General features: G+C 38.8%; 1 protein-coding gene and 1 long non-coding RNA gene across 4 annotated transcripts in view; one reads left to right on the top strand and one right to left on the bottom strand.

The window, feature by feature from the left end:
- LOC105173365 (beta-glucosidase 13-like) overlaps positions 1-10568 on the top strand; it is a 30036-nt gene extending 19468 nt beyond the window's left edge. For all 3 annotated transcript variants that reach the window (XM_020697644.1, XM_011095077.2, XM_011095076.2), the window contains 4 exons: positions 1914-1948; positions 2020-2119; positions 2551-2653; positions 10254-10568. In XM_020697644.1, the coding sequence (XP_020553303.1) occupies positions 1914-1948; positions 2020-2119; positions 2551-2653; positions 10254-10443 (428 nt within the window). In that variant the 3' untranslated portion in view covers positions 10444-10568. The remainder of the gene's footprint in view (positions 1-1913; positions 1949-2019; positions 2120-2550; positions 2654-10253) is intronic.
- On the bottom strand, positions 7972-12942 carry LOC110012802. The gene is made up of 3 exons (XR_002287992.1): positions 12494-12942; positions 8944-9362; positions 7972-8695 (listed from the first exon to the last, which is right to left on the bottom strand). It is a non-coding gene; the product is annotated as an uncharacterized LOC110012802 (long non-coding RNA).

The raw sequence follows: 26176 nt of genomic DNA, 5'->3' as shown, positions 1-26176 counted from the left end.
AAATTGAAAAATCACCCTTGCCATCAAAAGGTTGCAAATTGTATCCGGCCATTAGAAAAGGTTTTTCCTTTAGAAAGTGGTTCGAAAAAAATAATTTTAAGAAAGATTTTCTGAAAGCGTTTTGCAGTGGATTTATGCAGGAGAATATCACAGTTCACAGAAAAGATTCACAACAGATCACAACAATAGTCACAATAGATATGCCAGAAAAATGTATATCACAGATTTCACCAGTTTATGAGTTCACAAAGAAATATATATTAGAAAAATTATATCACAGGCCACAGTTCAGAGCCCATAACATTATTGCAGAAATAATACACAGATATACAAGATATTAATAAGAAATTACATCAACATAAAGCAGCGGAAATAATCGATCAAACGAAGGCTCAGAGAGCCAGATCCATATCTTAAGCTTTACTCACGATCACTAAAATCAGCAGCCTTAAGATAAAACTCACGGTTGCATACCGTTTTGGCACAAAGCCCTTGCCACAAAGGCTATATTCCTCGATCACACAGATCTTCTTAGCACACGGTCACTGAGACCTTCAATCTCTCTATTTCACAAAGAAATGGTAGCAAGCTTAAGATTATTTACTGTTATAAGATAGGAGAAGGAGTCTCCTATTTATAGGGCCGAGAGAAGAGATGGAGATGGAAGATAGGGATCACCTTCCATAAACCATCAGCTTGGTTTTGAAAGAAGATCATCGTTGCAAGAGGAAAGTGAATCACAGAGAGGGAATAGAGAGATGTGAGATATGAGAGAATATGAGGGTTAGGTGGAAAATAAGCAACCAATCCGGGTCGGGTTGGGTCGTGGGTCGGTTTGTGGGTCATGGGCTTGGGCCAAACCGTAGCCATCCAAGTGGGTGTATTGGGCCTCTCTAATTTTTTGGTCATGGGCCATAAATTTTTCAACATTTATAATCCAAACCCTATAGTATTTAATAATTTAGACATACATGTTTTATTATCTTAAAGGAAGAATTCCAAATATATTTGTTTCTATTAAATATGTAGAAAGTATAAAGTATGTTTATTCTGATAAGTCCTTTCTTTAGGTATAGGAAAAACTAATTTTTTTTATAGTTTTGTATGTTGGGTATGATGTAATTATTTTGTATAAATAATGAATGATGTATTCTGAATATAATAATAACATATTGCTTTAACTTCAAATAAATAGTCTAAATTATTTTAATTTCCAAAAGTTAAAAAAGTTAAGAATATGAATAAATTTTAAAAAACTTATCTAATCTCAAAACATAGTAAAAGAATCTAAGTCAGTAATTTTTTGTAATTTTGATTTATTTTAACTATACTAGAACTGAAAAATAAAATAAAATAAGAGGCTGCTTATCTTAAATTAAGCAATATGTTATTATATATATTCATAAGAGTTCAAAAATTTCATTATTCACATAAGATAATTACATCATTAGCATACAAAAAGATAAAAGAGTTGTTTTTTAGCCTAAAAAATAACTTATTTGATAATTTTACAAACTTAAGAGATAAAAGTGAGAAAATAAACTTAAATTAACCATTTTATCTTCTAGAATGTCAAAATCCGGGCATATTTTCGCCAGAGAGTGATTAAATGGACCAAACTGAGACAAAAATAAATTTAAAGATGTTAGGAAATAAACTTAAGTGAGTAATTAAAGTATACCTAAACAAAAACTTAATTAATCAAATATGAGATTTACCTTATATTTTTATAATCCACAAAAGTTTCTCTTACATCCCATTAAAATGAAAAACTAAAACTCATATGCATCCCATTAAATTCAAAACTAAAACTCATTTGTGTTTCCATAAATATATATGTGTGATGTGGGTACCATTTGGTCACAATCCGTGATCCATACCCTAATGTTGTTCCTTCTTATTTATTTTAACAGCGGATGATATCAATGGTGTGCCCATCGGGGATACTGTAAGTTGTTATGAAGAAAACTAAGTCTTTTTTCAATTATTTTTGTATTAATTTAATCTATTAATTTTCAGACTGGAAGCAACATCCCTGTCTATCCCAAAGGACTCTATGATCTTCTACTCTATACCAAAAAGAAATACAAGAATCCAACCATTTATATCACAGAAACCGGTAAGTCCAATCACCATACTCTTTAGGGTATAATTGTAATTGTGCGTCATGTATATGTTTGTGAAATATTTGACAATATGTCAGTCCAAGAATTTATCAATTTTTTAAATTTAGGACGATTTTTGTTCGAATTTTTAAGCTCACTTTTATACTCTCACGTAATATGTACGTGGAAAATCCAACGCGTTTGAAAAATTCAAATAGAAAAAACCATCATTCTGGGAAAATTAACAAGTTCGTTGATTTATTAAATCAACTTTTCACGGGATTAAGATTGCCAAACCATCAAATATAGGAGACGAAAATTGCAATTAAATCGATTCTTTCAGTTATATTTTTCTTATGCTAAAACATTATTATTTAGTTCGCCTATTCATATCATATAGAGAGAGATGGATGTTTTCATTTATTTTCTTCTGCACTATTGTAAGGTTTTTCTGATCTCAAAGATGGAAATATTGAACATGCTATCGAAGATCTCCAGAGAATTAATTTCTACAATAGTCATTTTTGCGCTGTTCAGGAAGCAATTAAGTAAGTATAACTTTCATATTCAAATTCATAGATATTTTTTTTCCATATGTCTAAAATCAATTCTTCGTAGTTTCACTAGAAGAAATATGTTTATATGATTAATGTAAACTAATATAAACAATTAATTGATCGGTTTTATATGATTAATGTAACTAACATAATTGATACGTGCGATTTTAGCACGGGTTCAAAGTCCTTTGGATTTCGATATTGGATTTTGGCTAATTGATTGAAAGCATTTGAGAAAAAGGGCCTACAAAACAACACGTAGTACTCCGACCCTTAAGTTATTCCGAATTTAGAAGTGAATAAATATAGAGGTAAATTATAATGAGAAATTGAAGTAGAAATAAGAATTTTCGTAAGTAAAATATAGCTAGAACACGAGTTAAGAAGTAGTAGAGAGATAGCGAGAGAGTTTCCAAATTATTGAAGGGAGGTCTGTTAAGGGGTGTCGCCCATATTTATAGAGGGGGAGTCCCTCTTCGCAGGAACTCTGGAGAGGGTTGCGTAATCGAGAAGGAATGTGAAATTCTGCTTGATAAGGTCGCACCTTATCCCCTTCTTGAGCAGCACGTCTACGAATGAAGAAGGATTCCCTCTTCGTGAGGAGTCCAATTTCTTGAAGACATCTCTCTTCTTCCAGGTTGGTGCTGGAAGGGTGCAGCAGGCCTTCGTACTGGGCCTTCTTCTTGGGCTGAACTTGGTGCAGCAGGCTTTTTTCTTAGATAGACTCTAGTGTGGTGGGCTCCCTTTTGCGCTATGCCTAGTGGACTTCCCCCTTTGACCGATCCTGTTGTAGGGGGACTCCTCCTTGGGATAAGCTTGACACTCTTGGGCAGGCTGCCCCCATCATGGGCTGAATTTCTACTTGGGCCACACGGTATTGGGCCACACCCATCATTTAGTCCCTCCCACTCTTGGGAGGAAGGATGCCTCCTAGCTCCTTAGGGTAGGAGCCCTTGTATCACTGGAAGAAGGAACCCGTCTTCCTTAGCCTAGCGCTTGTAAAGAGGGTGCTGCCTAACTCTTTGATGTGGGGGTTCCTATAGCCTGGGAAGGTGGGACCCATCTTCGTTACCCGGTGCCCGGCTTTTGTGGAAAGTGAATCCCCAGCCTTTTGTCAGGCTGATTTGACGGTTGTAATTATGGCAGGGGCATGTTCCTTTTGTAACTGCAGCAACAACGTCTGGTGACCTCTCTCCCACGCGTGTGGTAACCGCCCTCACTCTAGCGGTTACTAAGAGAACATGGGTTAAAACTCCTCCATTACCAGCTTTTGGTTTCCTTCCTCTTCTTCTTTCAAAAAGTTCTCTTTGAGGCACCAGGATCTCCCTCCAGTCTTCGTCTTCCTTTGTAAGTATTTTCTTTTCTTCTCCTTAGAGTTTCGTCTTTTCTTCAAAAATGTCATCCTCCAGCGAGTCTATTCGCTTCCTTAAGGAGACCTTCTTGAGCGATGATCGCTCGGAGGCGACTTCCAAGAGGGCAGACCCTGTTCTGCCTCACTTGGGAGGGGCTAGAGGAGGAACTTGAGGCAGGAACTGCAACTGCCCCCCACTTGATAGATGAGAACACAGATTAGGAAGAGGGGGAGAACAAAGGTTAAGGTTCTTCCCCTGAGGAGGAGAGGGGGGTAAGGTCCCCGTCTGAAGAGGCAGGAACACATGAGTCTTCTTCAGAGGATAAGGCGTCTAGGTCTCCTTTAGGAGAGGAAGACGGGTCAGTCCCTCAAGGGAACGAGGAGAGTAGGGGAGGGCTCATGAGTCACCAAAAGACTGGGGGTTGTCTACTCTACAAACCTCCTTCGTAGACCAACTTCTTCAAGAATGTCATGTTTCTCCTGTTTTCTTGTATATACCCATTCTCCGATAAGTCGCCCTTTTCATCCTCCTCCTAACTATTTATGTTTTTTTGCTACACAACTACGGTCGAGTGTACGTTTTCCTATTCCTCTTTTTTGTTGTGAAGTTGCAAGAATGTATCAAGTTCCACTAAAATTGCTCACGTTTTTGCTAAACGTTATTGCCTTAAAAAGGCTGAAAAAGGGTTCTTCTATTTTGTTCCTTCAGAAGGGGTATCATTTTTTCATCTACTACGTCCTCCTAAGCACAGGAAAAAAAATGGTTATTTTTTATGTCCTTCCTCCTCATGCTTGGTCTTTCCCAAAATAATGGATCTATAAGGCCCCTTCCATTGTGTATGCGGGACCAAGGAAAACAACCTTGTCCTCCTTATTGAATAAGTTAAATGCGTCCCTTATGATTGTCGGTCCCTAGTTGATGAGAGGTTGGTAGGGACTCGGGATGGCCCCTAAAACAAAGCCCTTGGGGGATTTCTTCGGTATTTTTTTTTCTATCTGTTATTGTCTTTCATTCTTCATGCTTTCTAAAAGTATTGATCTTCCATGTTTGTGTGTGGAGAACATAATGTCTAGCAAACTTATGAGGAATCACGTAGTGGGGGGCCGAGTTGGTGGAACCCCGACTCCAAAATCTTTCAAGGGGGTCGTTGCTCCTAGTAATGCAAGAGGTAACCGTCCTTCCTCTTCATTCTCTCCTTGTCTCGTGGCTAGGAGTTCTTCAAAGAAACCTCGCACAGGCTCTATGGGGGCTCCCTCCTTCCCGTACTTCCTATATGCCTCCTCTCGTTCCTCCTTCCTAGGAAGAAGTGGATACCCTTCCTAGACCTTCCCGCGCCTCTTCTATCTACCTCCACTGTCGCCATTTGCTTTACTAGGATAAGGCAAAGTCCTCTTCAGTGGCAGACTTGAGGAAAGGGATCTTATCTTCTAGGGACAAGGAGCTTGTCCTCTCCCGAAGGAGAAGCTGGAAGGAATGTGAGCTCTCTACATCTTCAAGGTACCCTCCTTTCTATATTTTTCTTCCTTTCTTGTGTCAATTCTCTTGATGGTTCTTGCTTTTGGTAAGCGGCCTCTGTTTATGATAGGGGTTCCCCTTGTTCCTCCAAAAGATGCTCAAAACGAAAGTTGGAGGATAAGGTGGAATGTTGGGAAGAGAAAATGTAAAATTGAGGGAGTCGAAGATGTAGTTGAAGAGCCGCTGCCAGCAATTGGAGAGGGAGGTGAGGAAGTTGCAGAAGGAGGCAACCAGTTACGAGAGTGCATTGAAAAAGGAGGTGTAGAAGGCAGTGATGGATTTTCCTCATTCAGAGGAGGGAAAGAATTACTTGTAGGCCTACTAGGAAAGCCGCCTGAAGGAGTACAAGAGAACTGTAGAATATCAACAGGAGGTGTCCAAGATAGCGGGACCCTATATCGAGCATGGCTTCTTAGCCTGCAAACATATGTTTCAAACTCAAGGGTACCCCCCTGCAGGAGAAGTACCTTCCTTCCTTGAACTTGCCACAACTCTATATAATGTGCCTGATCCCTATGCTGAACCCTCTATCCCAAGAGAGGGAGGCCTCCCCCCATATTCAGGTTGCGTTATCTCTTGACTCTCTATACGTACTTTTTCTTAGCTTTGTGTTGATCCTTGCAAAAGATGCAGAAGGAGACTTGGATAATTTAATGGAAGAGCTACAGGCAGAAGTGAGGAGTCCCCTAAATGAAATAACAATTGATTCCATAGTAGGGGATCTCCCAGGTGGGGTCTAGTTTCCCCGCTAGATTTAGTGTGTCCACTCTTTGCAATACTAGGTCCCCTACTTGAAAACTCAGTGCGTTTACCCTCCTATTATGGGCATTGATCATGGTACTCTTGTATCTTTGAATATGAATGAAAGCTCTCTCCCTCAATTTTTCGATAAGGTCCAAATTTTCCTTCAATAATTCTGTACTATTTTCTTCAGAGAAGTGTAGGATCCTGTGGGAGGATACTCACAACTCAGCTGGTAGGGAACTTGATCTTCATATGGTAGGTGGATATCACGACTTGGAAGGCGTTAAGGGTGGGCCTTCCTAGAATGACATTGTAGGCTGAAGGGGTTTCCACCACCAGGAATTTTAACAGGCACGTTTTCCAAGTGGCGGTAGTGAGTAAGTTCAGAGGAAGTGAAACCATGCTCCTAGGATGGACCACTTCCCCTGCGAATCCATAGAAGGAGGTATACACTTTTTCTAGAGAGGTGTCTCTTAGTTGCATTTGGTTGTATGTTTCTTTGAACAATATATCAGCAGAAATTCCCGAATCTATGAAGACACGTCCCACTTGATAATTAGTCAATAATGCGGTGATGACTAGAGCATCGTTGTGGGGGCTCCTAGAACCTTAATGTTCCGCTTTTCGAAACTAGATTGGGGGGCATCCTCCATAGCACCGACATCCCAAATTTCTTTGACAGTCACGTTGTACGCCTCTCTATCCTAGGCCTTTTTAGCATGGTTGGAGTCGCCTCCATTTAGACCTCCTACAATCATTTGTATGACTCCCCTTTCTATGAGGGTCGTTGGTTTCGGACTTTCCTTCAAAGGCATTCTTGTGTTTTTCTCTTGGTAAAGATTTCAGAGAGGAAATCTTCACTTCTTTCCCCTTGTTTGTTTCTTGCTTGATGTATGGTCCTGCTCCTCGGACTTCTCCCAACAGGCATACTCCAGCAAATATCTATTTTGGATGAGCCTTCCATCTAGTTCTTTAGATGCCGATATTTTCGATGGTATGGCTGTAATCATTATGAAAATTGCACAATTTGTCGGACTTGGGATGTTGGGTTTGTTCTCTCCATGATCGAGGACGAGTTAACAATCCTTTTCCTTTGACGACCATGAGGTCTTGGGTAATAGGTATCCTGAGTAGGGAGTAGACAACATGGATCCTTTGGAAGGGTGCCTTCTTATCCCTAAAATCTGAGTGCTGTTTCTTGAAGGGGGCTTGATCCCTAGCCTCTTTTCTCTTTTCTCCATGACTTTCCTTCTTGGCGGCTTGGACATCCTCCATGTTAATATACTTGGCCGTCCGAGCCAGGAGGGTATCAAACTTCGAAACAGGGTTCTTGGCTAGGGATTTGAAGAAGTCCCTATCCCGAAGTCCTTGCGAGAAGACACTGGCTTTAACTTCTTGTGTGGCGGAGGGCACTTCCAAAGCCACGGTGTTGAACCTTTCCAGGTACTCCCTCAACGGCTCGTTGTCCTTTTGGCGTATGGTGAAAAAGCTCAGATCCATCTTTTGAAGCTTTCGCTATTGGTGGATTGATGCAGAAAGAGGGATCTGAACTCCTAGAGTTTCCTATTGCTTTGGCTGGAAATTGGTTAACCCATTGTTGAGCGGCCTCAGCGAAGGTGGTGACGAAAACTGGATACTTGATCCTGTCCGTGTACCTGTGCAACAAGGTTGTGTTCTCAAAACACGAAAAGCGTTTTCTAGGATCAGTCGACTTATCATATTTAGCAATAATAAGGGTTTGGCTGTTTACAAGGAGCTCGTTTGCCATTATTGCATCTATGAAGGGGACACCCTGTTGTTCTTCTCCTAGGATTCCTCCTATCTAGTGTTGCACGTCCTGGAGGCCTTTTTGAAGGCACTCCAGCTAAGCCAGCCATTGTTGGGGAACTGCTGGAAGGAGCATTTGTATCACCGTTGGCGAGGCCTTAGTTACTGCGACGTATCCCTCTAGTAGGCTTCCTTCTATTCCCCCTTGAGGGATTCCTGCTTCCACCATATCGACTGAGCTGGCAGGTACTAGTACCGCTATTTGCTCCTGAATGGCTGCTACAACAACTTATTGAATTGCACACAACAAGGTTGGGGAAAGTTTCTCCTGATGTGGTGTCTGAGGAGGTGTTTTGCCTTAGAGGGTCAATCAATAGATCCACCATCCTGCGGGGTAGCATCGGAGCAGGCAAAGTTGGGGTGGACCCGCCTATCGATGCTAGGGAGGTTCTCGAAAGGCTGATTGTTGCTGGGTACCTCCACGACCTTCTGCTTGTTAGGGATTGCTGGGGGTATCCATATTAACTCATGCCATTAACACAATTTTCCAAAGTCAGCGGCGATTGATGCATGTGATTTTAGCATGGGTCCAAAGTTCTTTAGATCTCGATATTGAATTTGGATTAATTGAGTGAAAGCACTTGAGGAAAAGGACCTGCAAAATAACATGTTAGCACTCTGATGTTTAAGTTAGTTTTGGATTTAGAAGTAGAAATTATAATGAGAAATTGAAGTAGGAATAAGAATTTTCATAAGTAAAATATAGCTAGAACACGAGTTATGAAGTAGCAGAGAGATAGCGAGAAAGTTTCCAGATTGTTGAAGGGAGGTCTGTTGAGGTGTGCCGCCCATATTTATAGAGGGGGAATCCCTCTAACAGGAACTCTAGAGAGGGCTACGTACCCGAGAAGGAAGGCGAAATTTTGATGGATAAGGTCGCACCTTTTCCCCTTCTTGAGCAGCACGTCTTCGGATGGAAAAGGCTCCTTCTTCATGAAGACTCTTGTCTGGCAAGGAGTCCTCTTAGGCTGAGTAGCCCAGTTTCTTGAGAGCACCTCTCTTCTTCTGTATTGGTGTTGGAAGGGTGCAACAAGCCTTCGTACTAGGCCTCCTTCTTGGGTTAAACTTGGTGCAGCAAGCTTCTTTCTTGGACAGACACTCGTGTGGGGCGCTACCTCTTGGACTGAGCTTAGTGGGCCTCCCTCTTGGGCCGATCCCGCTACAGGGGGCCTCCTCCTTGGGCTAAGCCCGACACTCTTGGGCGGACTGCTCCGTCATGGGTCAACGGGCCTGACTTGGGCTTGGCATTTCTACTCCAATCACTTATGGACCACACCCATTAGTAACCATACACAATAATTTTAAAACAAAATTAAAATATATGTGATATATGCAATCGGAATATTAAGTGCAAAAAGATTTACATTGAAATAATTTAGAATATACTTACCAATATTCTGGCATATGATACTTAGACTTTTATCACAGTTAGAAACATTAGTTTTTTAAGATAAGTAGGTATAAATTAGATAAACTTGAAAGTTTGTATAAGATATAGGTGCGTATTTAGATACTTTTTTTTCTAAATTTAGAGTTTTAGAAATAAGTTAAATGCAAGTGGAGTTGTTTGCACCTGCGATATCAATGAGATGTTGTTCTACTGCAGTAGATATTATCTACCGTAATAGTAGGTGTTGTTTATCATTTTTCTTATATTATTGATCATGGTATGATTATCACAATTATCTTTGTTATTTATGATATTTGATAATAATAATTTTAATTAATTTTATTTTAATTAATAATATATAGTTCTTCGCTCCAAATTAAAAAAAAAAGAAATGGGTAAATGCAATTGCCTTCCCTGTGAAAACAAAATTTGAAGAACAACGCACTTTACCGTTTTATGCATCTTACTCCCGCAAAATGCATCTGGTACTTCATCTTAACCATTATAATATATGGCTTGTCTCAGTTACTAATACAAAAGTATAGATATTGAATTAATTTTCCCATTTATTGTCAACAGATAATTTTTACATATATACACAAGGGCATTTTCGTTGTAACAGAAAACTAACCAGACTTCCAAAGAATAAATTATTTAGGAGATATTTTTGCCTATTTATCATTTCACATAGGGAAAAATGCTTTAACCCATTACAAATTGAAATTAATTACATTGTGTAATCTAATATAGATTTTGTGTTCAGGAAAGGTGTGAAGGTGAAGGGCTTATTTGCATGGTCATTTTTGGACACCTTTGAATGGGAAGCTGGTTATGACGTTGGATTTGGATTTTTCTACGTGGATTTCAAGAATGGTCTTCGAAGAATTCCCAAACAATCAGTTGTTTGGTTCAAAAATTTCCTCAATAAAAGTGAGCGAGGAGTATTCAGTTAAGGTTTCACATAATTGTATTGATACATTTACACTTTCAGTTTCAAAATCAAACAAAAAAATCCCCCTCATTTTACTGATGTGGGATTCACCAAAACTCTTGAAAATAAAATACTTATCCTCATCTATCAAAATATTCTAATTCTAAATCTTCTCCAAATTGAATCTTTTATCAATACAAACTAATCATATGGCCAATGTAATATAAATATGTATGAAATAATAGTACAAAAGAGGTGGTATATGACACGGTTAGGGTATCTGTTCCAAAGCCCGTTCCATTTTGGAGCGGTCTTCGGAACGCTTGTTGAACGGATAATGGAAGATAACGTCAGGTGCAACAAATTTTTTTGGTTACAACTTTGGAATGGTCAAACCATTTCAAGTTGAGTTGCAAAAGAACAGTTACAACAACCGTTCCATATTCCGTGCCAGTAAGCCTTAGGAACTCAGTTTGGAACACTATATTAGATTTAGGAACGGACACAATGCAATCGTTCCTATATCCGCTACAGAATATGTCTCAAAATTGACAGTTCAAAAATGTATTCGTAATAAATGAGGTACAATTTGGAATAGTCTTTGTACACAGTTAAAAAAATATTAAAAAAATCATTCCAAAATTTTTTTGTTTAAGAAGCAATATGTCTCTATATATGATATATGCAATCCGAATATTAAGTGCTAACAGGTTTAGATTGAAATAATGTAGAATATACTTACCAATATTCTATCATATGATATTTAAAATTTTATTACAGTTATTAACATTAATTTTTTAAAATAAGTAGGTATAAATTCGATAAACTTGAAACGAGTTTGTATAAGATACAGGCGACTTTTTAGATAATAATAGAATAAGCTAAATGCAAGCGGAGCTGAAATCCCATGAGCTTAGAGTCATGGGTTTGAACCCGCTATATCCATGGAATGTTGTTTTAGCAATATAGCCGATATTATCTACTGTAATAGTAGGTGTTGTTTATTATTTTTTTGATATTGTTGATCATGGTATGATTGTAGTAATTGTCTTTGTTATTTATGATTTGATAGGAATGATTTTAATCAATTTTATTTCAATTAATAAAACTAACCAGACCTAAATCGAATAAATTATTTAGGAGATATTTTGCCGATTTATCATTTCACATAGGGAAAAATGCTTTAACCCATTACAAATAGAAATTAATTACATTGTGTAATCTAATATAGATTTTGTGTTGGCAGGAAATGTGTGAAGATGAAGGGCTTAGGTCTAATTAGATTCGATTTGAAATAGAACTTCTCCTTATTTACTTTCGGACCACCTACATAGTGAATCAGTAGATCACCAAATCATGCTACAACATTGAAAACAACTCAACACCACCAACAGTTTGATAAGGTGTGTTTTATCATTCAAATGCATGCTTAATTTGAGTATTTTAGAACTAATTCATTATAATGATAATTGAATTATGTATCGTTTGAATGAAGGATTGATGTTAACCCATTGTGAAGAAATGAGAGTCAAAAAGCTCTAAATGAAGTTGGAAAGTGACGAAGGGAAGAGGAGACAAAAACAAACTTGAGCATTGGTCAGGACATCATCACGCCCATTCAATTAGTTAATCATTCTTATGTGTGCCCCATGGGTGTTGTCAAGGAAGTATTGGTGAATGTGAATGATTCATTGTTTCCCTTGGACTTTTACATTCTAAAAATTGGAATTAGAGGGTCTTGAAAATTCTACATCAATTTTGTTCACAGGCCATATATGAAAATTTCTAAAACCAAAATTAATGTAGACAATTGTACTTTATCTGTTAAATTTGATTGCAAAATTGTGAAATTTAACATTTTTAGGCTATGAAGTTAGCGTAATGAGCTACAAGTGAAGGGAGTGGATCGATCGGGGTAGCGTGACAGAAGCGTGAAAGATCAAAAAATTGCAAATCCCGATCAAGGGGTGTATCCTTAATTTTTTTCTCGAGCGTTCGGTCTAAAATAAAAATGAAAGCCAAGAATTACACAAGAAAAACACAAGAAGCATAAATGTAAAATTTGGATTTACCCTTGTCGTTTTCTCGTGCAGCTACAAGCGGTGACTCCTCTCCTTCTCGGATTCGTTCACTTAGAGGGGGGTTCAAGTGTAGAACACCTCTAAAGTTAGTCTACACCACATCGTGGGAAGATGGATCTACCCTTTTGCTAGAAAGAATTAGATGCGATGAAAGCAAATGAATTCCGAACAATACTATTAATTAGTGTATTCGAATTTCACTCGTTCTCAACTTGAATCTAATTCAAGGAAAAGACAAAAGTGAAATGGAGGAGATGAATATTTTTATATTTTCGTGTGAGAAAACAGTGGGCTTTAAAGGGGAGAGAGAGAGAGAGAGAGCGAGAGAGAGAGAGAGAGAGAGAGAGAGAGATAGTTGTTGAAATTTTCTTGAAAGATACATTACTCCTCAACACATCAACAGTGTTAATATTTTAGGAGAAAATGGAGGTAGTTGGCGGAATATGGATTCTCATCCATTATCATAATCAGCCACACGCACAAACTAATTTTATCTCACTAAAAGCAAACATAAATCAAATCGGCATCTAAGGAGATTTTGTGGCCGAGTGGTTTGTGCTTTAACATATTGGATCGAGCTAATTTATCTAGCAAATTAATTAAGCCCAATACTTAATCCATAGTGCTTATTATTTAATTCGATTAAATAAATACGCAATGGAAAATTCATATGAATTAACCTAAATAAATATACACAAGACCAATATACTCAATTAATGAATCCAATTTATTAATCAATCCTTAATTAGTCCAACTAATTAATTTTAGCTCATCTCTATTAATTAATGAATCCAATCCATTAATTAAACAAGCTCATGTACCAATTAATTAATGAATTCGATCTGATGCATACGATTTTACTATGGATCTAACAAGCTTGGACCTTGAGGGGGTGACCTCCTTAGTCAGGGCTCTGCATATTACCTATATTTTCGAAAAAGGGGGGGCAAAATACCTATGGCTATGGCGTGATTTGATCTTATCTTTAGCTAATCAGTACACAATAACACGTCTTTGCTTAGGGGAGGACTCCTTTTGAAGATTCCTATTTTGTAAGAAGTCCTTCTAGGTTAAGGAGTCCTGAGTCTTGGGGGCGCCTCCCTTCTCCTAGGATGTTTTAACTGGGCTTTGAAGGCAGGCCTATGCTCTAGAAAGGGTTTTACTAAGCCCCTTTTTTGTTGTGAACTTGGGAATCTTCTGGTGGGCTACATCTTTACGGGTGGATGGGCTTAGCTTAGGCTTCACAACCTCTCTCAAGGCAAGTGCTCTCGGGCCACTCATATCATTCAACCTACCCCACTCTAAAGAGGAAGTGTGTCCCCTAGCTCCTTAGAGTAGAAGCCCTTGTAGCGCTAAGAAGAGGGGATCCCCTAATATTTTGCCGCCCATTAATATCTGTCGTAATTCTGCAATTTAGGAAAGTGTATCTCGCTTTTTGTCAACTTAGTTTGATGGATATAATTACTGCTAGGAAGGGTGACGTTTTGTAACCGCCCCCATGCACCTGGTAACCACCGATCCAAGCGCCTAGTAACCACCCATCTTGTGCTATTACAAATGCGTCATGGGTTTAACCTCTTTCGACCATTATCTTGGTTAAGCTTAACTTGCTTCTACTCTCTTTTTTTAAAGATTCCTTTTAGAAACATGAAGGTTTTTCATCTTCATCTCCAGTAAGTATACTTTCCCTTCTTGCTTTTCTAAGATTAATCTTTCTCCATGTCTTCTTCCAGTAAGTCTGTTCGTGTCCTCAAGGAAATCTTCTTGGGGAATGATCCCTCCGAGGCCACTTACAGGAAAGCAAATCCTGTCTGTCGCGTTTTACCAGTGGCCGGAGGAGGAGTTTGCAACAGGTGACAGCTGTTGCACAACGATTAATAAATGAGGATTCTGATGAGGAGGCAAGGGAAAATATGGGTGAGAGATCTTCCCCTGAGGAAGAAATGGGGCCCCAGTCTCCTTTAAAGGAAGACGGTCTTCCTTTATGAAGGAGAGGGTATCTGGGTCTGCCCCTAGGGAGGAGAGGGTGTCTGGGTCTCCTCCTGGAGAGGAGGAGAAGGGGTCACACCAGGAGGAGGAGGAAGATGAGGAGAGGGTGGCCCAGTAATTGATAGACTAGGGGTCTTCTACTGTAAAATCTCCTCCATAGATCAACTACTCCAAGAGTTTCACGTTCCTTCCTCCTTTATTATGTATACTCCTTCCCCCACAAGTCATCCATTTCATCCTCCTCCCAATTGTTTGTGTTTTTTCGAGGCATAGCTATGTTTCGGTTTGCATTTTCTCATTCACCTTTTTTATTTAGAGATTGCTCTTCTTTTTATGTTCCTTTGAACCAATTGGATACCAACTCTTTTAGGATTTTGGACAATTTTTTTTTTATGGTTTTTTGCTTTCATGGTTCCCCTGTAACAACACATGTTTTTTCCAAATGCTATCGCCCTAAACGAGCCGAGAAAGGTTTCTTTTTGTTTTATCCCTTGAAAAGGGGTGTCCTTACCACCTCTAAATCCCCCCAAAAATTAGAAGAATAGTTATTTTTGTCCTCTCCCCCATGCTTGGTCCTTCCCTAGTCAGTGGGTTCAAGAAATCCTCTTGTATACGTAGGGGAAAGAATATTTGTTTTGTCTTCTTTGTTGGCTAGGTTGAATGAGGCCCCCTATAATTATCGGTCCCTTATTAATGAGAGACCGTTAAGGCACTTTCACTTGGGCCCTGAAATGGAACCCTTAGGAGATTCTTTGGGTATCTCTTTATTTTCTGTTTGTTGCTGCGTATTTTTCCTTTTGTATCAGTGCGGTACTAATTTTTTCTTCGTATTCTGTAGAAAACATCATGTTCAACAAGCTCGTGAGGAATCATGTCTTGAGAGATCGTGCTGGAGAGACCCATACTCTAAGATCCTCAAAGAGGGCTCCCACCTCTAGTGAGTCGAAGGGTAAGCGTCCCTCTTCTTCTTTATCTCCTGGGCCAGTTGCTAGTAGCTCCTTAAAAAGGCCTCGTACAGGCTCGATGGGGGCTCCCCCTTCACGCCGTTCATGTGTGCCTCCTTCTGCCCACTCCTCCAAAGATGAGATGGATACTCCCCCTAGATCCTTGCGCACTTCTTCCGCCTGCCTTCATAGTCGTCAATCCTTGGGTCAATTGAGGGAGAGAAATCCCTTAGTGGCCAACCTTGGAACGGGGGGTCTTGACCCCTAGAGTTAAGCAACTTTTGTCCCCTCTTCCTAGGGAGGAACTTGAGGGGATGGCAGATTCCTATCTATTCAAGGTATTGTCCCCTTGATGTTTCTCTTCTCTTTTTGAAATGATATTCTCATGTTCCCAATCTCTATGCAGGAGGCCTTTGTATGTAAAGAGTTTTCCAGGTCTCATGGTGTTCGCCATATCCATCTCATCTTTGGAGGATAAGGTAGAATGCTCGGGGAATGAAAATACTAAGTTAAGGGAGGCAAAGAAGGAAACCACAAGCCGCTTCCAGCAGTTAGAGAAAGACTTGAGGAAGCTGCAGAAGGAGGTAGCCGGTCATGAGGGGGCTCTTAAGAAGGCGGTGGAGAAGCGCCATTGGACTTTTTCAATTTAGAGGAGGGCAAGAACATTTAGAAACTTATTGGGGGGAGCCGCATTAAGGAGTTCAAGAAGTTTGAGGGCTACTATCATGAAGTGGCCAAGATAGAAGGGCCCCTACTTTGAACATGGCTTCACAGCCTGTAGAGAGTAATTTCAAGCTCAGAGATACCTCCCTTCAGGAGAGGAACCTATCTTCCTTGACCTTGCAATAACTTTGTATAATGCATCTAATCCCTTTGCAAAACCCTCCATTCCCAGGGATGGGAGCCCCCCCTTGATTCAGGTTGGTTTCCTCATTCATCCCCCACTTATACATCTTTTTTGATTTATGCTGATTTTGCAAGGTTTTGCGAAAGGAGACTTGGACCATCTAATGTGGAAGGTCGAGCCAGAAGTGAGGAGTCCGTCTAATGAAGCAGTAATTGATTCTATAGCATGGGATCTCCAGGGTGAAAGCGGCTTTGTATCAAGGAAGAAGAAGCCTCCTTAGCCGCTAATGCTGAGCCTCCCACTACTCTTGTGACTTTGCTGATGTCCCTATTGATAAGGAAAAAGAAGACCCCGCATGTGGTGAAAAGAATGATGATTTCGTATGATTTACTACTTCTTCATGTTGGTTGAAAACAATTTGATTTTCCTGCTCTGCTAATTCCCCCATTCGGAATGGGAATTAGACAATTTACATTTTTTTTCTTGTTAGATGCTATGTTTGTTTGCCCTTGGCCATGGATTTAGGACAGAGTCACAATGTGATGCCTTTAGCTTTTGCTTTACTTTTTGCTTGATGTCCATCCTTATCCTTGCAGTGCCTTCAATGATTGATAGAATCCTTAGGCTTTGCTTGAAGTGACACGATACTAGAGAGGTTTATCATGGGGGATGCTTCCTTTGCCTTTCTTGTGGGAAACCCCTATACCTTTCTTATGGTATGCCTCCTTTTCCTTTTTTGTATCCTAAGTGCTCAAGAATGGGTTATTGTTCATATTATATCATGAAATGTACTTGTATCAAAAGAAATGGATGAGACGCGTATGAGGGCTAGAAATGAGAGTCCTTGAGGTTTCCTTGATGATGGAGAACTGCATGCATTTTGGCAGGAATTCGTTGACAATGTTGTTAACTGATTGAAGTAACTCGTGGAATCGTCATACGAAAACCTTGGATGCTTGGTCGGTATGACTTGAATTTTCGGCTCCAATAATCCAGGATTAGTCTTTGGACTTGAGAAATCATGGCAGTCGCATACATATGATGACTATATCTTGGATTTGGCGAAAGATGACTATGTCTCTAATGTGGTCGTTATAAGCCTTGTCCGGTGTAGTCAGAGTATGTAGTGAGGATGGTGGATTTCAAGAAAGAATCGATCCCCTATCAGTGCATGATGGATATATCTCCTATGCACTCTGAGATGATTTAGACTCTCTAAGTCTATGGTCATACCGATTGGTCGAATAAGAAATGATTTCCTTTAACGATCAATAGAGTAAACGCATCTCAAGTATTCAGCATAGTTGTCTGGTCCAGGAAGGGAACTAACGCCCAATCCCATGCCCTGGACTAAGGCCGAGAGATGGTCGACAGAAGGACCGTACCTGTATGGAACTCGAGAGCCTAAATATTCACGGCGACATTCAGTCTATAGTGCCATGAACTGTTGCTAGACGGTCACCCATAGTGATGGGCGTATTTAATTAATGATTAATTAAATATAATTAATTAAATTAGATTTAGTTATTTATATACGTTGGACACAATACATAATTCTAGCTGAGGGTGAACCTAAAGAGTCACAAATAAATCACTATGGAATTGGTGGAATTAATTTGAAATTAATTTGACAAGAAACAAATTAATTTAATTGAATTAAGGAGAATATATAAATGATTGGATCATTTATTTAATAATCCATTTGAGGGATGACTTAAGAATTAATTAATTGGATTAATTATTTTTTGGTTAAATTAATTGGACTAATTTATTAGGTTTGGCTTAATTAATTGATTGGATCAATTAATTAGTGTTTGAGCTTAGATTTCTTTTTTGGATTAAATGAATCTTAAGACTTAGATGGGATGAAATTAATTTAATTAATAATTATCCAATGGACTTTGGTTGGGCTTGATTTAATTTGATTAAATACAGTCCGGTGCATACTCGAACTCCAAGCCCATTTGAGGGAGATTGGAGCAAGTTAAGAAGTAGTTGAATCTCCTCACCATGATGAACATGATGGAGTGGAAATCATCATGGTTGAATGTTACATGCGTGTGTGTATAGGTTGCCTTGGAGACAAACTTTGTAGTTATTGAATTTTAAATTCAATTATATGTGATATACAAAACTACACACATATCCTATTGAGCCTAACTAATAAGCCAAGAAATTTTCCTCTAATTTCTCTCTCAAAATATTCTCCTTTTGTTCTATACTGAATTTGATTAAAGTTAGAACATAAAACAATGCAAAAGCACTAAACAATCATGTTTGTTTGGAGTTATTTTTTCTTCTATCTAGCAATAGAAAAAGAACTATATATTCCATAAAGTGGTGTGGAAAAATTAGAGGGGTTCTAATTTGGATCCTAAAGTGAAAGCAAAAAGAACGAAAAGGGAAACAACACAAGCTGCAACTCATCTAAAGAAACAAAAGGTAAAGGTTTATGTTATAATTTGTTGCCTTTTGTTTCATCCTCTTGCCACATGTCTAGCATGCTTATATTTATTAGTGTGTTTTTGACAAACACTGAACGCCTCAAAATTTCAGAGAGAACACTCATTTGAATAATTTTAAATTAATTTTTTTATTTCACACTTCCGTCGCTTTCATGGGCCATACCGATTCTTTCAGTGGTATCAGAGCTAGGTCCGTTGTTGTGGCTTTAGGATTAATATGTTATTATGTGTTGAGCATGAACAATCTGTTTAATTTGTTTTTGAAAAGCATGTTATATAGCTTTGAAGCATGGTTATGTATTTAGAAAATTTGTATTAATTTTGCTTTTAAATTATGGATATCTATGAATTTTTTAAAAATTGAATTTTCCGTAGATACATGTTTTTATTTCAATTTTATTTCCTAGAATTGAAAAATGAAGCAGTATAGTCATTGCTGCCCTATCGGCCAGTCACTGGCCAGCAGGGCGCGCGTCCCGGCTCCCATGCCCTTGGCTTGTGTGCCAGTAGGGCAACACGTGTGCGGTGTGCAGGCAAGGGCGTTGGGCGCCAACCGCGCATGTGAGCAAGGGCATGCAAGCAGGGGCGCCTGCCCGTGTGCGCGCGCGGCCAGAGCAGACAGTCGTTTGCCGTTTTGTGCCGTTTTTCTTTGAAAATTTGATTTTCCTAATTTCTACTAATTTTGTGAAATTATTAATTTCGGCAAATTCTTATTTTAGTTAAATTGAATTTTTCTACAATTAAATTGTGCCTTAAATATATTTGGAAATGGTTTTCTCAATTATACATTGGATGTATGGATGATATTCATTTTTTAATTGCATTATTTGTATTTTATTTATTGCACTTAATTATATTTTTGGTATTTGATATTGGATATCTATTGTTAAATATAAATCGTATTTATTTGTTTAACATGTTTATATTTAATATAAATGTGTTAATTATTATTTATGTGGATAAACAATGGGATGGTCACAAAGCCCATTGGCCGAATACATACTTTACTTTTATGTTGGGTGAGGCTTGCGTGCCTTTATGTTTTAATTCGTTCGTTCGTTTTTAGCCTTGAAATAATAAGGTTTGCGTTCTTTATATTCCCCTTACTTTTTATTGGGGTTTCTAATTTCAGTTGTAATGAGTGTAGTTAGCAATGTGACGTTTAATTTATTTTGAATAAATATATGCTTCCAAGGAGATGAAGGCCTAGGCTTGTTGGACGTAGCATACAATGGAAGAAAAACAAAGAGGACGGCCCATTAGAATGATAATGGATTACTATTTTGTACTAGTTAGGCCACACCCTATATTGACCATAAACTCACTGGGGCTCAGTGGGTCACTTAGGATTAGGCTTGTGATCATCCAACAGGGGTGTGCTAGGCTTGTTTTTGCATGTGGTGTATGTTTTAATATTTGGAGTAAGATGTGTTTGGAATGCATCTATTTATACTGAATGATTCAAACTGATGCATGCAAAATCTTATAATGATGAGGTCTTAGTCACAACAAACTTAACTCTCATTTGGATGGTCCAAGGTAAATATTAGGCCCATAATGGATTAAAATTCAAATAGTTTAATTAAATCCAAGCCTTCCATCCACAAAAATGTGGTGCGGATGCTACTTTCACCCATTTGTTGTCTTATGAGTCATGTCACGTTTTAATGAAAGAAAGCTACACTATTGTTGTGAATTAATGAAATATACTCCTGTTTCCTGTCTCACGAGTAGTGGGATGTGGCAGTTGAGATACTCGTTTGGTTGATAGGTCGGGCCTAACGCTGAGTAGCAGGATTCGCTTGGAGCCCTCGGGATCAGATGAAGGCAAAATAATTTGGGTATTTCATTGGATGAGAATAGTATAGGTTATCTCCGATAAAGCCTTTTTCCTTGTGAATGATAAAAGCGGCGCATGGAGAATTGCATTTATGGACTCCAAGCCCATTAGAAAACGGTTTTCTCAAAAATCCCACTTGAGAGTGGTAGGCTTTTTCAAGAAATAGTGGGACGGATTAATGATTGAAGGCCAAGTCTTAAACTTGATATATAATACTATAATAATCTACTAAATTTCTATTTACATTTGATGTAGATGTCTAAGAATCCACTTACTGCAATTTCTGAGACTAATAAATTTACATAATAGACTACAATGATTCGCTTTGAAATCTTACGATTGTCCTAGATTTTGATAATCAGGCCTATGCTCTGGATAGGTCTCTTCCTCGGGCCTTGCCGGAAGGGTCCACATGCTAAGAACGTTTGACGATCGAGAAGTTGCCTGAGGACAGCCAGAAGGTTTCCAGTATCGTACCGGAATCAATGACCAATGACATCCAGAAACAGTACAATAGATATGATGATGTTCAATCGATAATGCTCCGCATGAGCCAGGTTTATGCGATTGCGGACCGACATATTAGATATGCTGTGACAAAAGCATTTTTCGGTGCCAAGATGATTGAAGGGTATTTTGTACAGGAGCATGGGGTTAAGATACTATCCCTTGTAGAGAAGCTCAAGGACCTCAAGGCTAATGTTGAAAAAAAGACTTATATTGATGTGATCCTTCAGTCTCTTCCTCCCTCCTGTGACCCATTTATCGTAAACTGTAACATGAATGTGCTTGAAAAAGACCTTAATGAGTTGATAAACATGTTTGTCCAGTATGAGGCAATGATTGAAAAGTCTACGCCGTGGTATTGGTAGGGGAGTCTTCAACCTCAGAAGCGAAAGGCAAAGGGCAGGACACTGGATGAGGATGAAGAGCTACTGCAAGCACTCAGAGCTCTCTTATTGCCTAGCTGGGCATGGGCAAATGGAAGTGGAAGGCGGCACCGCAGTCATGGATTCCAAAAAGGATTAAAGGCAATTTTCGTCCCCTAACTTCAGGCCATTCTCGTTTTAGTCTCCTAAGTTACTAGGGTTCTATTTTGGTCCCGCAAAACTGAAAAAATCTCAATTTTGGTATAAATTTGGTCTAAAAGTTGAATCACTCGCCGAAAAAGTCACATGCCAGGCATGTGACTTTTTAAATTGGGACTTGCATTGTGATTGGCCCAATTTAACACATGCCTAGCATGTGACTTTTTCCGACAAGTGACTCAATTTTTCGACCAAATTTGTACCAAAATTGAGATTTTTTTCATTTCATTTAAAGGGCAGGACACTGGATGAGGATGAAGAGCTACTGCAAGCACTCAGAGCTCTCTTATTGCCTAGCTGGGCATGGGCAAATGGAAGTGGAAGGCGGCACCGCAGTCATGGATTCCAAAAAGGATTAAAGGCAATTTTCGTCCCCTAACTTCAGGCCATTCTCGTTTTAGTCTCCTAAGTTACTAGGGTTCTATTTTGGTCCCGCAAAACTGAAAAAATCTCAATTTTGGTATAAATTTGGTCTAAAAGTTGAATCACTCGCCGAAAAAGTCACATGCCAGGCATGTGACTTTTTAAATTGGGACTTACATTTTGATTGGCCGGAAAAGATGATGTGGTGAAGACATGGCCTGAAGTTAGGGGACTAAAACGAGAATGGCTTGAAGTTAGGGGATGAAAATTGCCTTTAAGCCTTTTATTTTGAGCCAATCACAATGCAAGTCCCAATTTAAAAAGTCACATGCCTAGCATGTGACTTTTTCCGACAAGTGACTCAATTTTTCGACCAAATTTGTACCAAAATTGAGATTTTTTTCATTTTTACGGGACCAAAATGGGACTCTAGTAACTTAGGGTACTAAAATGAGAATGGTCTGAAAATTGCCTTTAAACCTTCCAATAAATGTGTGCACTAATTACCCTTAAAAAGAGGCAATGGAAGATGGAGTGTCCTAAAGTCCTCTATAATCAAGGTATCATTTGTTATTGAGCCTTAACATAACTACTATTATACTTCTTAGGTGTTGGATACCATTTGTAAAGCTTATATCTGCAAATGGTTAGTAGGTGGTGAAAAAGAGCAGTAGGGTGAGACAAGCAGTCCTGAAACTTAGCAATGGAAGGGTGTTGCTGCTATGGTTAAAGGCCTAGATAGGCTTAGCTATTAGTGATCATGTTAGGATCAAGTTGATAGGATATAATTATCTAACCTAGCATGAGTAAATTATGTCTTTTCATGTTGAACAATTTGGATTACATGATTCTGATCAATGATGGTTGTTTTATTTGACAAAGAATGGTTATTCTTGTCTGCTTGGTTGTTTACATAATTATTCAACACTATCTCATAATTAGATTAAGAGTGCTCAAAGCAAATGGTGAGAATGGATAATCAAGATAAACTCACATATTTGGCATTCAAAGCTAGGTGACATTTCTCTTGTTAAGATACGGAAATTGGTGATTCAATGAAGTCTAGAAATAGATAAGTTGAGTTTACAAGCTTTCAAGCCCTTCCTGAGCAAGATGAGGTTGAGAAACACTTTGTAGGACAAAGTGTACTTGCCAATGGTATATTGGATTGTATCTAATCAGACATCTATGAGTCATTGAATACACAAAGCCAGAAGGGGGTTGACAAGTCTAAGCACCTTTGGAAGGTCCGAAGAATTAGACTTGAAGTAGAGAACTATGGTTGCAAAATTAAATCCTTCGATTGGATCGAAGTAGTATGTATTTAGTGCGGTTTTTTGAAATATCCGACGAGAATGAAATTCTCACTAAGTGGAGTTCTTCTTCTGAGTGTCACAATTGAACAGTGTCTTTGATGAGGGAGGGATTGAACCTTGTTGGACTTGGTTCGATTGTTCTTTCACTAAACTACCTTGGAACATGTAGCATGACAAGCCTGTTTTGTATGGGATGGTCCTGCATACATTAAGGGACTAGTGGGAGGGCAAACTAGGTTTGTACAGGTTCATTTGTTATCTTAAGGGAAATTTGATTTAAATAGATAATTGACGTGAAGAGTAGCTCCTTGAGGAATCAAGTGGAGAGACACGTCAGTCAAATGTAGCAAACATCATTTGTAATCGAATTCTTCCACTGACTCGCTATATTCTAGCCTCCTGAGGGATGACTAAAACAAATTAGTTACCTAATAGGTACAGGGTCTGAGTCTGACCAGTCAATTGGATTATGATCCAAAGACATAAGGAGAAGAGATGTAGGACACCGAGTTGGATGAATGGCTTGGAGCCATGAGATTCGACATGGAATACAAACTAAGTTTGAAACTTCCTATATCTGGAATATTCATTTAGACAAGGTCATGTAGTACGACTCAGGTCGAGAATGAGTTGGAAGGTCAGTGGGAGCTTATTTGTGTTCCTAGTATTTTACGTGTGAACGTCTTACTCATTTGGAATGATGTGAAGATGTTGGAAAACACTAAAGCACAAACAATATTCACGCAATTCTCCATGAAGGAATTGGATTTCTTCCCTTATCATAGGGTTAAACTGCCCAGGACTAAGTTGTCGTGGACTGATGAGGAGCTTAGAAAGATGTTTGACATCCCCTATGTCTTTTACCGTTGACAACATGGGTATGTGGTCTGATGCACTAGGCTAATATTGTGTGTGCTTTGAGCATTACAATGGATATCGAGAGTGTATCGAGAAGAAATTGTGAGGCTCGAGAGACCGAGCTGGTATCGCAGATTGCTCACTCAAATGGTATGAGGGATATGGGCGACTGGCTTTAGGTCAAGTGGGAGATGTCAGAATAGGTGACCAGAAAGCCAATAGGATTGGTGATTCTGGGAACCATTTAGCAAACTTAATGAATGTGATACTATCTTGATCAATGTAGTAAGCATTCATATGTAGCACAATGTGTTTGTTGTGCTTATTATTTACGTTGAACGTTGTTTTAACATCACAACAAATGCACATAAACCAATTAAATGACCCATGTAGTTGGGCTGCACATTGGATGACAGCTACGAAACCAACTTCTGAGGTTTGGTCTAAAACGTTCCAAGTCGAGGACCTCGAGACTGAGTATCGAGAGTCCTATAAAGACTTGCACTATGTACTACAACCGTGTTCTGTCAACAAGAGACATAGTCGATTGACTGAATGGACTTGTGGGAATCATCATATGGAAGCCTCTTAAGGCTTTGTCGGTATGACTGGGATTCTTGATTCCAATATTAGTTTTTGGACTTGAGGAATCATGACAGTCACGTGCATACGAAGACTGTATCTTGGATATGTTAAGCGAAGGTTGTATCATGAGTCATGGTCATCATAAGTCTTATGCAGTTTAGTTAGAATATATAACGAAGAAGATGAATTTCAAAAGAGGATCTGTTACCATATGTTACCACAGGATGTTGCCATCTTTGTTCTTGGTCGCCATCAAGAATCGAAGAAATCAAAGAAAGAAGAAAGGGGAAAGAAAATATATCCACGAGCTACTAGTGAATTACAAACAGGACAGGAACCATCATTGATGGCTCTGATTCCATAATTAGAATAGAAAGAGAAGAGCACGAATTGTTGGGAAGATGCCATTGAAAAATTTAACCGAGTGGATTCAGAGTAAATTGAGTCTTGGTTACAAAACTTGCCATAGAGCTAATGACACCTATATAAATAGAGATAAAACTGGGGGTTAACTTTACTAACTAATTACTGTTAACCCTCAACTGAACAACAAACTAATTGAGTTTAAATAACTAACTAATTGCAATAAAGTAAACGGTTAATTGGAAACGTGTAATGACAAAAACATTAAAAATGCTTTAACTTATAAAAGCACTATTTCAACTGTACACCTTGAGCAAATAAGTCAGCCTCAGTTTGCAAACCTTATAAGATCAAAACATCTTATTTGAGATCTTATAAGCTTTTCAAAAAAAGTTATTCAATACTTTGTTAGAACTTATGTTAAACATCTTATAAGATATTTTAAGAAGCTTATAAAGACAACCAAACACCCTCTTAATAGTTTCTACTAAATCAAGCGAAAAGTCCCCAAGTCGTTCAATAAAATACTTAAATGGGAAAAACTACCATACTCCTAGTACAAGCTTAATATAGATTGAGCCTCCTAAGGCAATTCAGGTCTGTCAGGAGCTGGTGGAATCATGGAGTTTAAACTCAGACTTTTGAAACTCTCAGATTTCTCTCTTTTTATTATTTTTCATTTTGCTGGAATTGGATTTTCCTTGAGAAAGTTTTCTCATCAGATTTGGGCTTTGTTTTTGTTAAAAGTTTTTTGAGACCCACACTCTTTGGGCCTTCATTACCACAACTCAAAAGACCCTTCATTACTTGGTCTCGCAGCACAATTTGGACGGAACTGGATGGTGCGTTTTTCGGGGCACAGAACAGGCCTGCTGAGGAGCACGCTGTTAATGGCCACTGGGCTGCTTGGGTCACCAACTGGGCCTCACGCCGAACTAGGCCTCTTCACCTCTGCACTGGGTCTGATCCTGTAGGCTCATGGAGCTGAATTTAACGGGCTAGACAATGTTTGCGAG

Source organism: Sesamum indicum, linkage group LG11 (genome assembly GCF_000512975.1).
Source record: "Sesamum indicum cultivar Zhongzhi No. 13 linkage group LG11, S_indicum_v1.0, whole genome shotgun sequence".
NCBI lineage: Eukaryota > Viridiplantae > Streptophyta > Magnoliopsida > Lamiales > Pedaliaceae > Sesamum > Sesamum indicum.
This window is presented reverse-complemented; position numbering and strand designations above follow the sequence as displayed.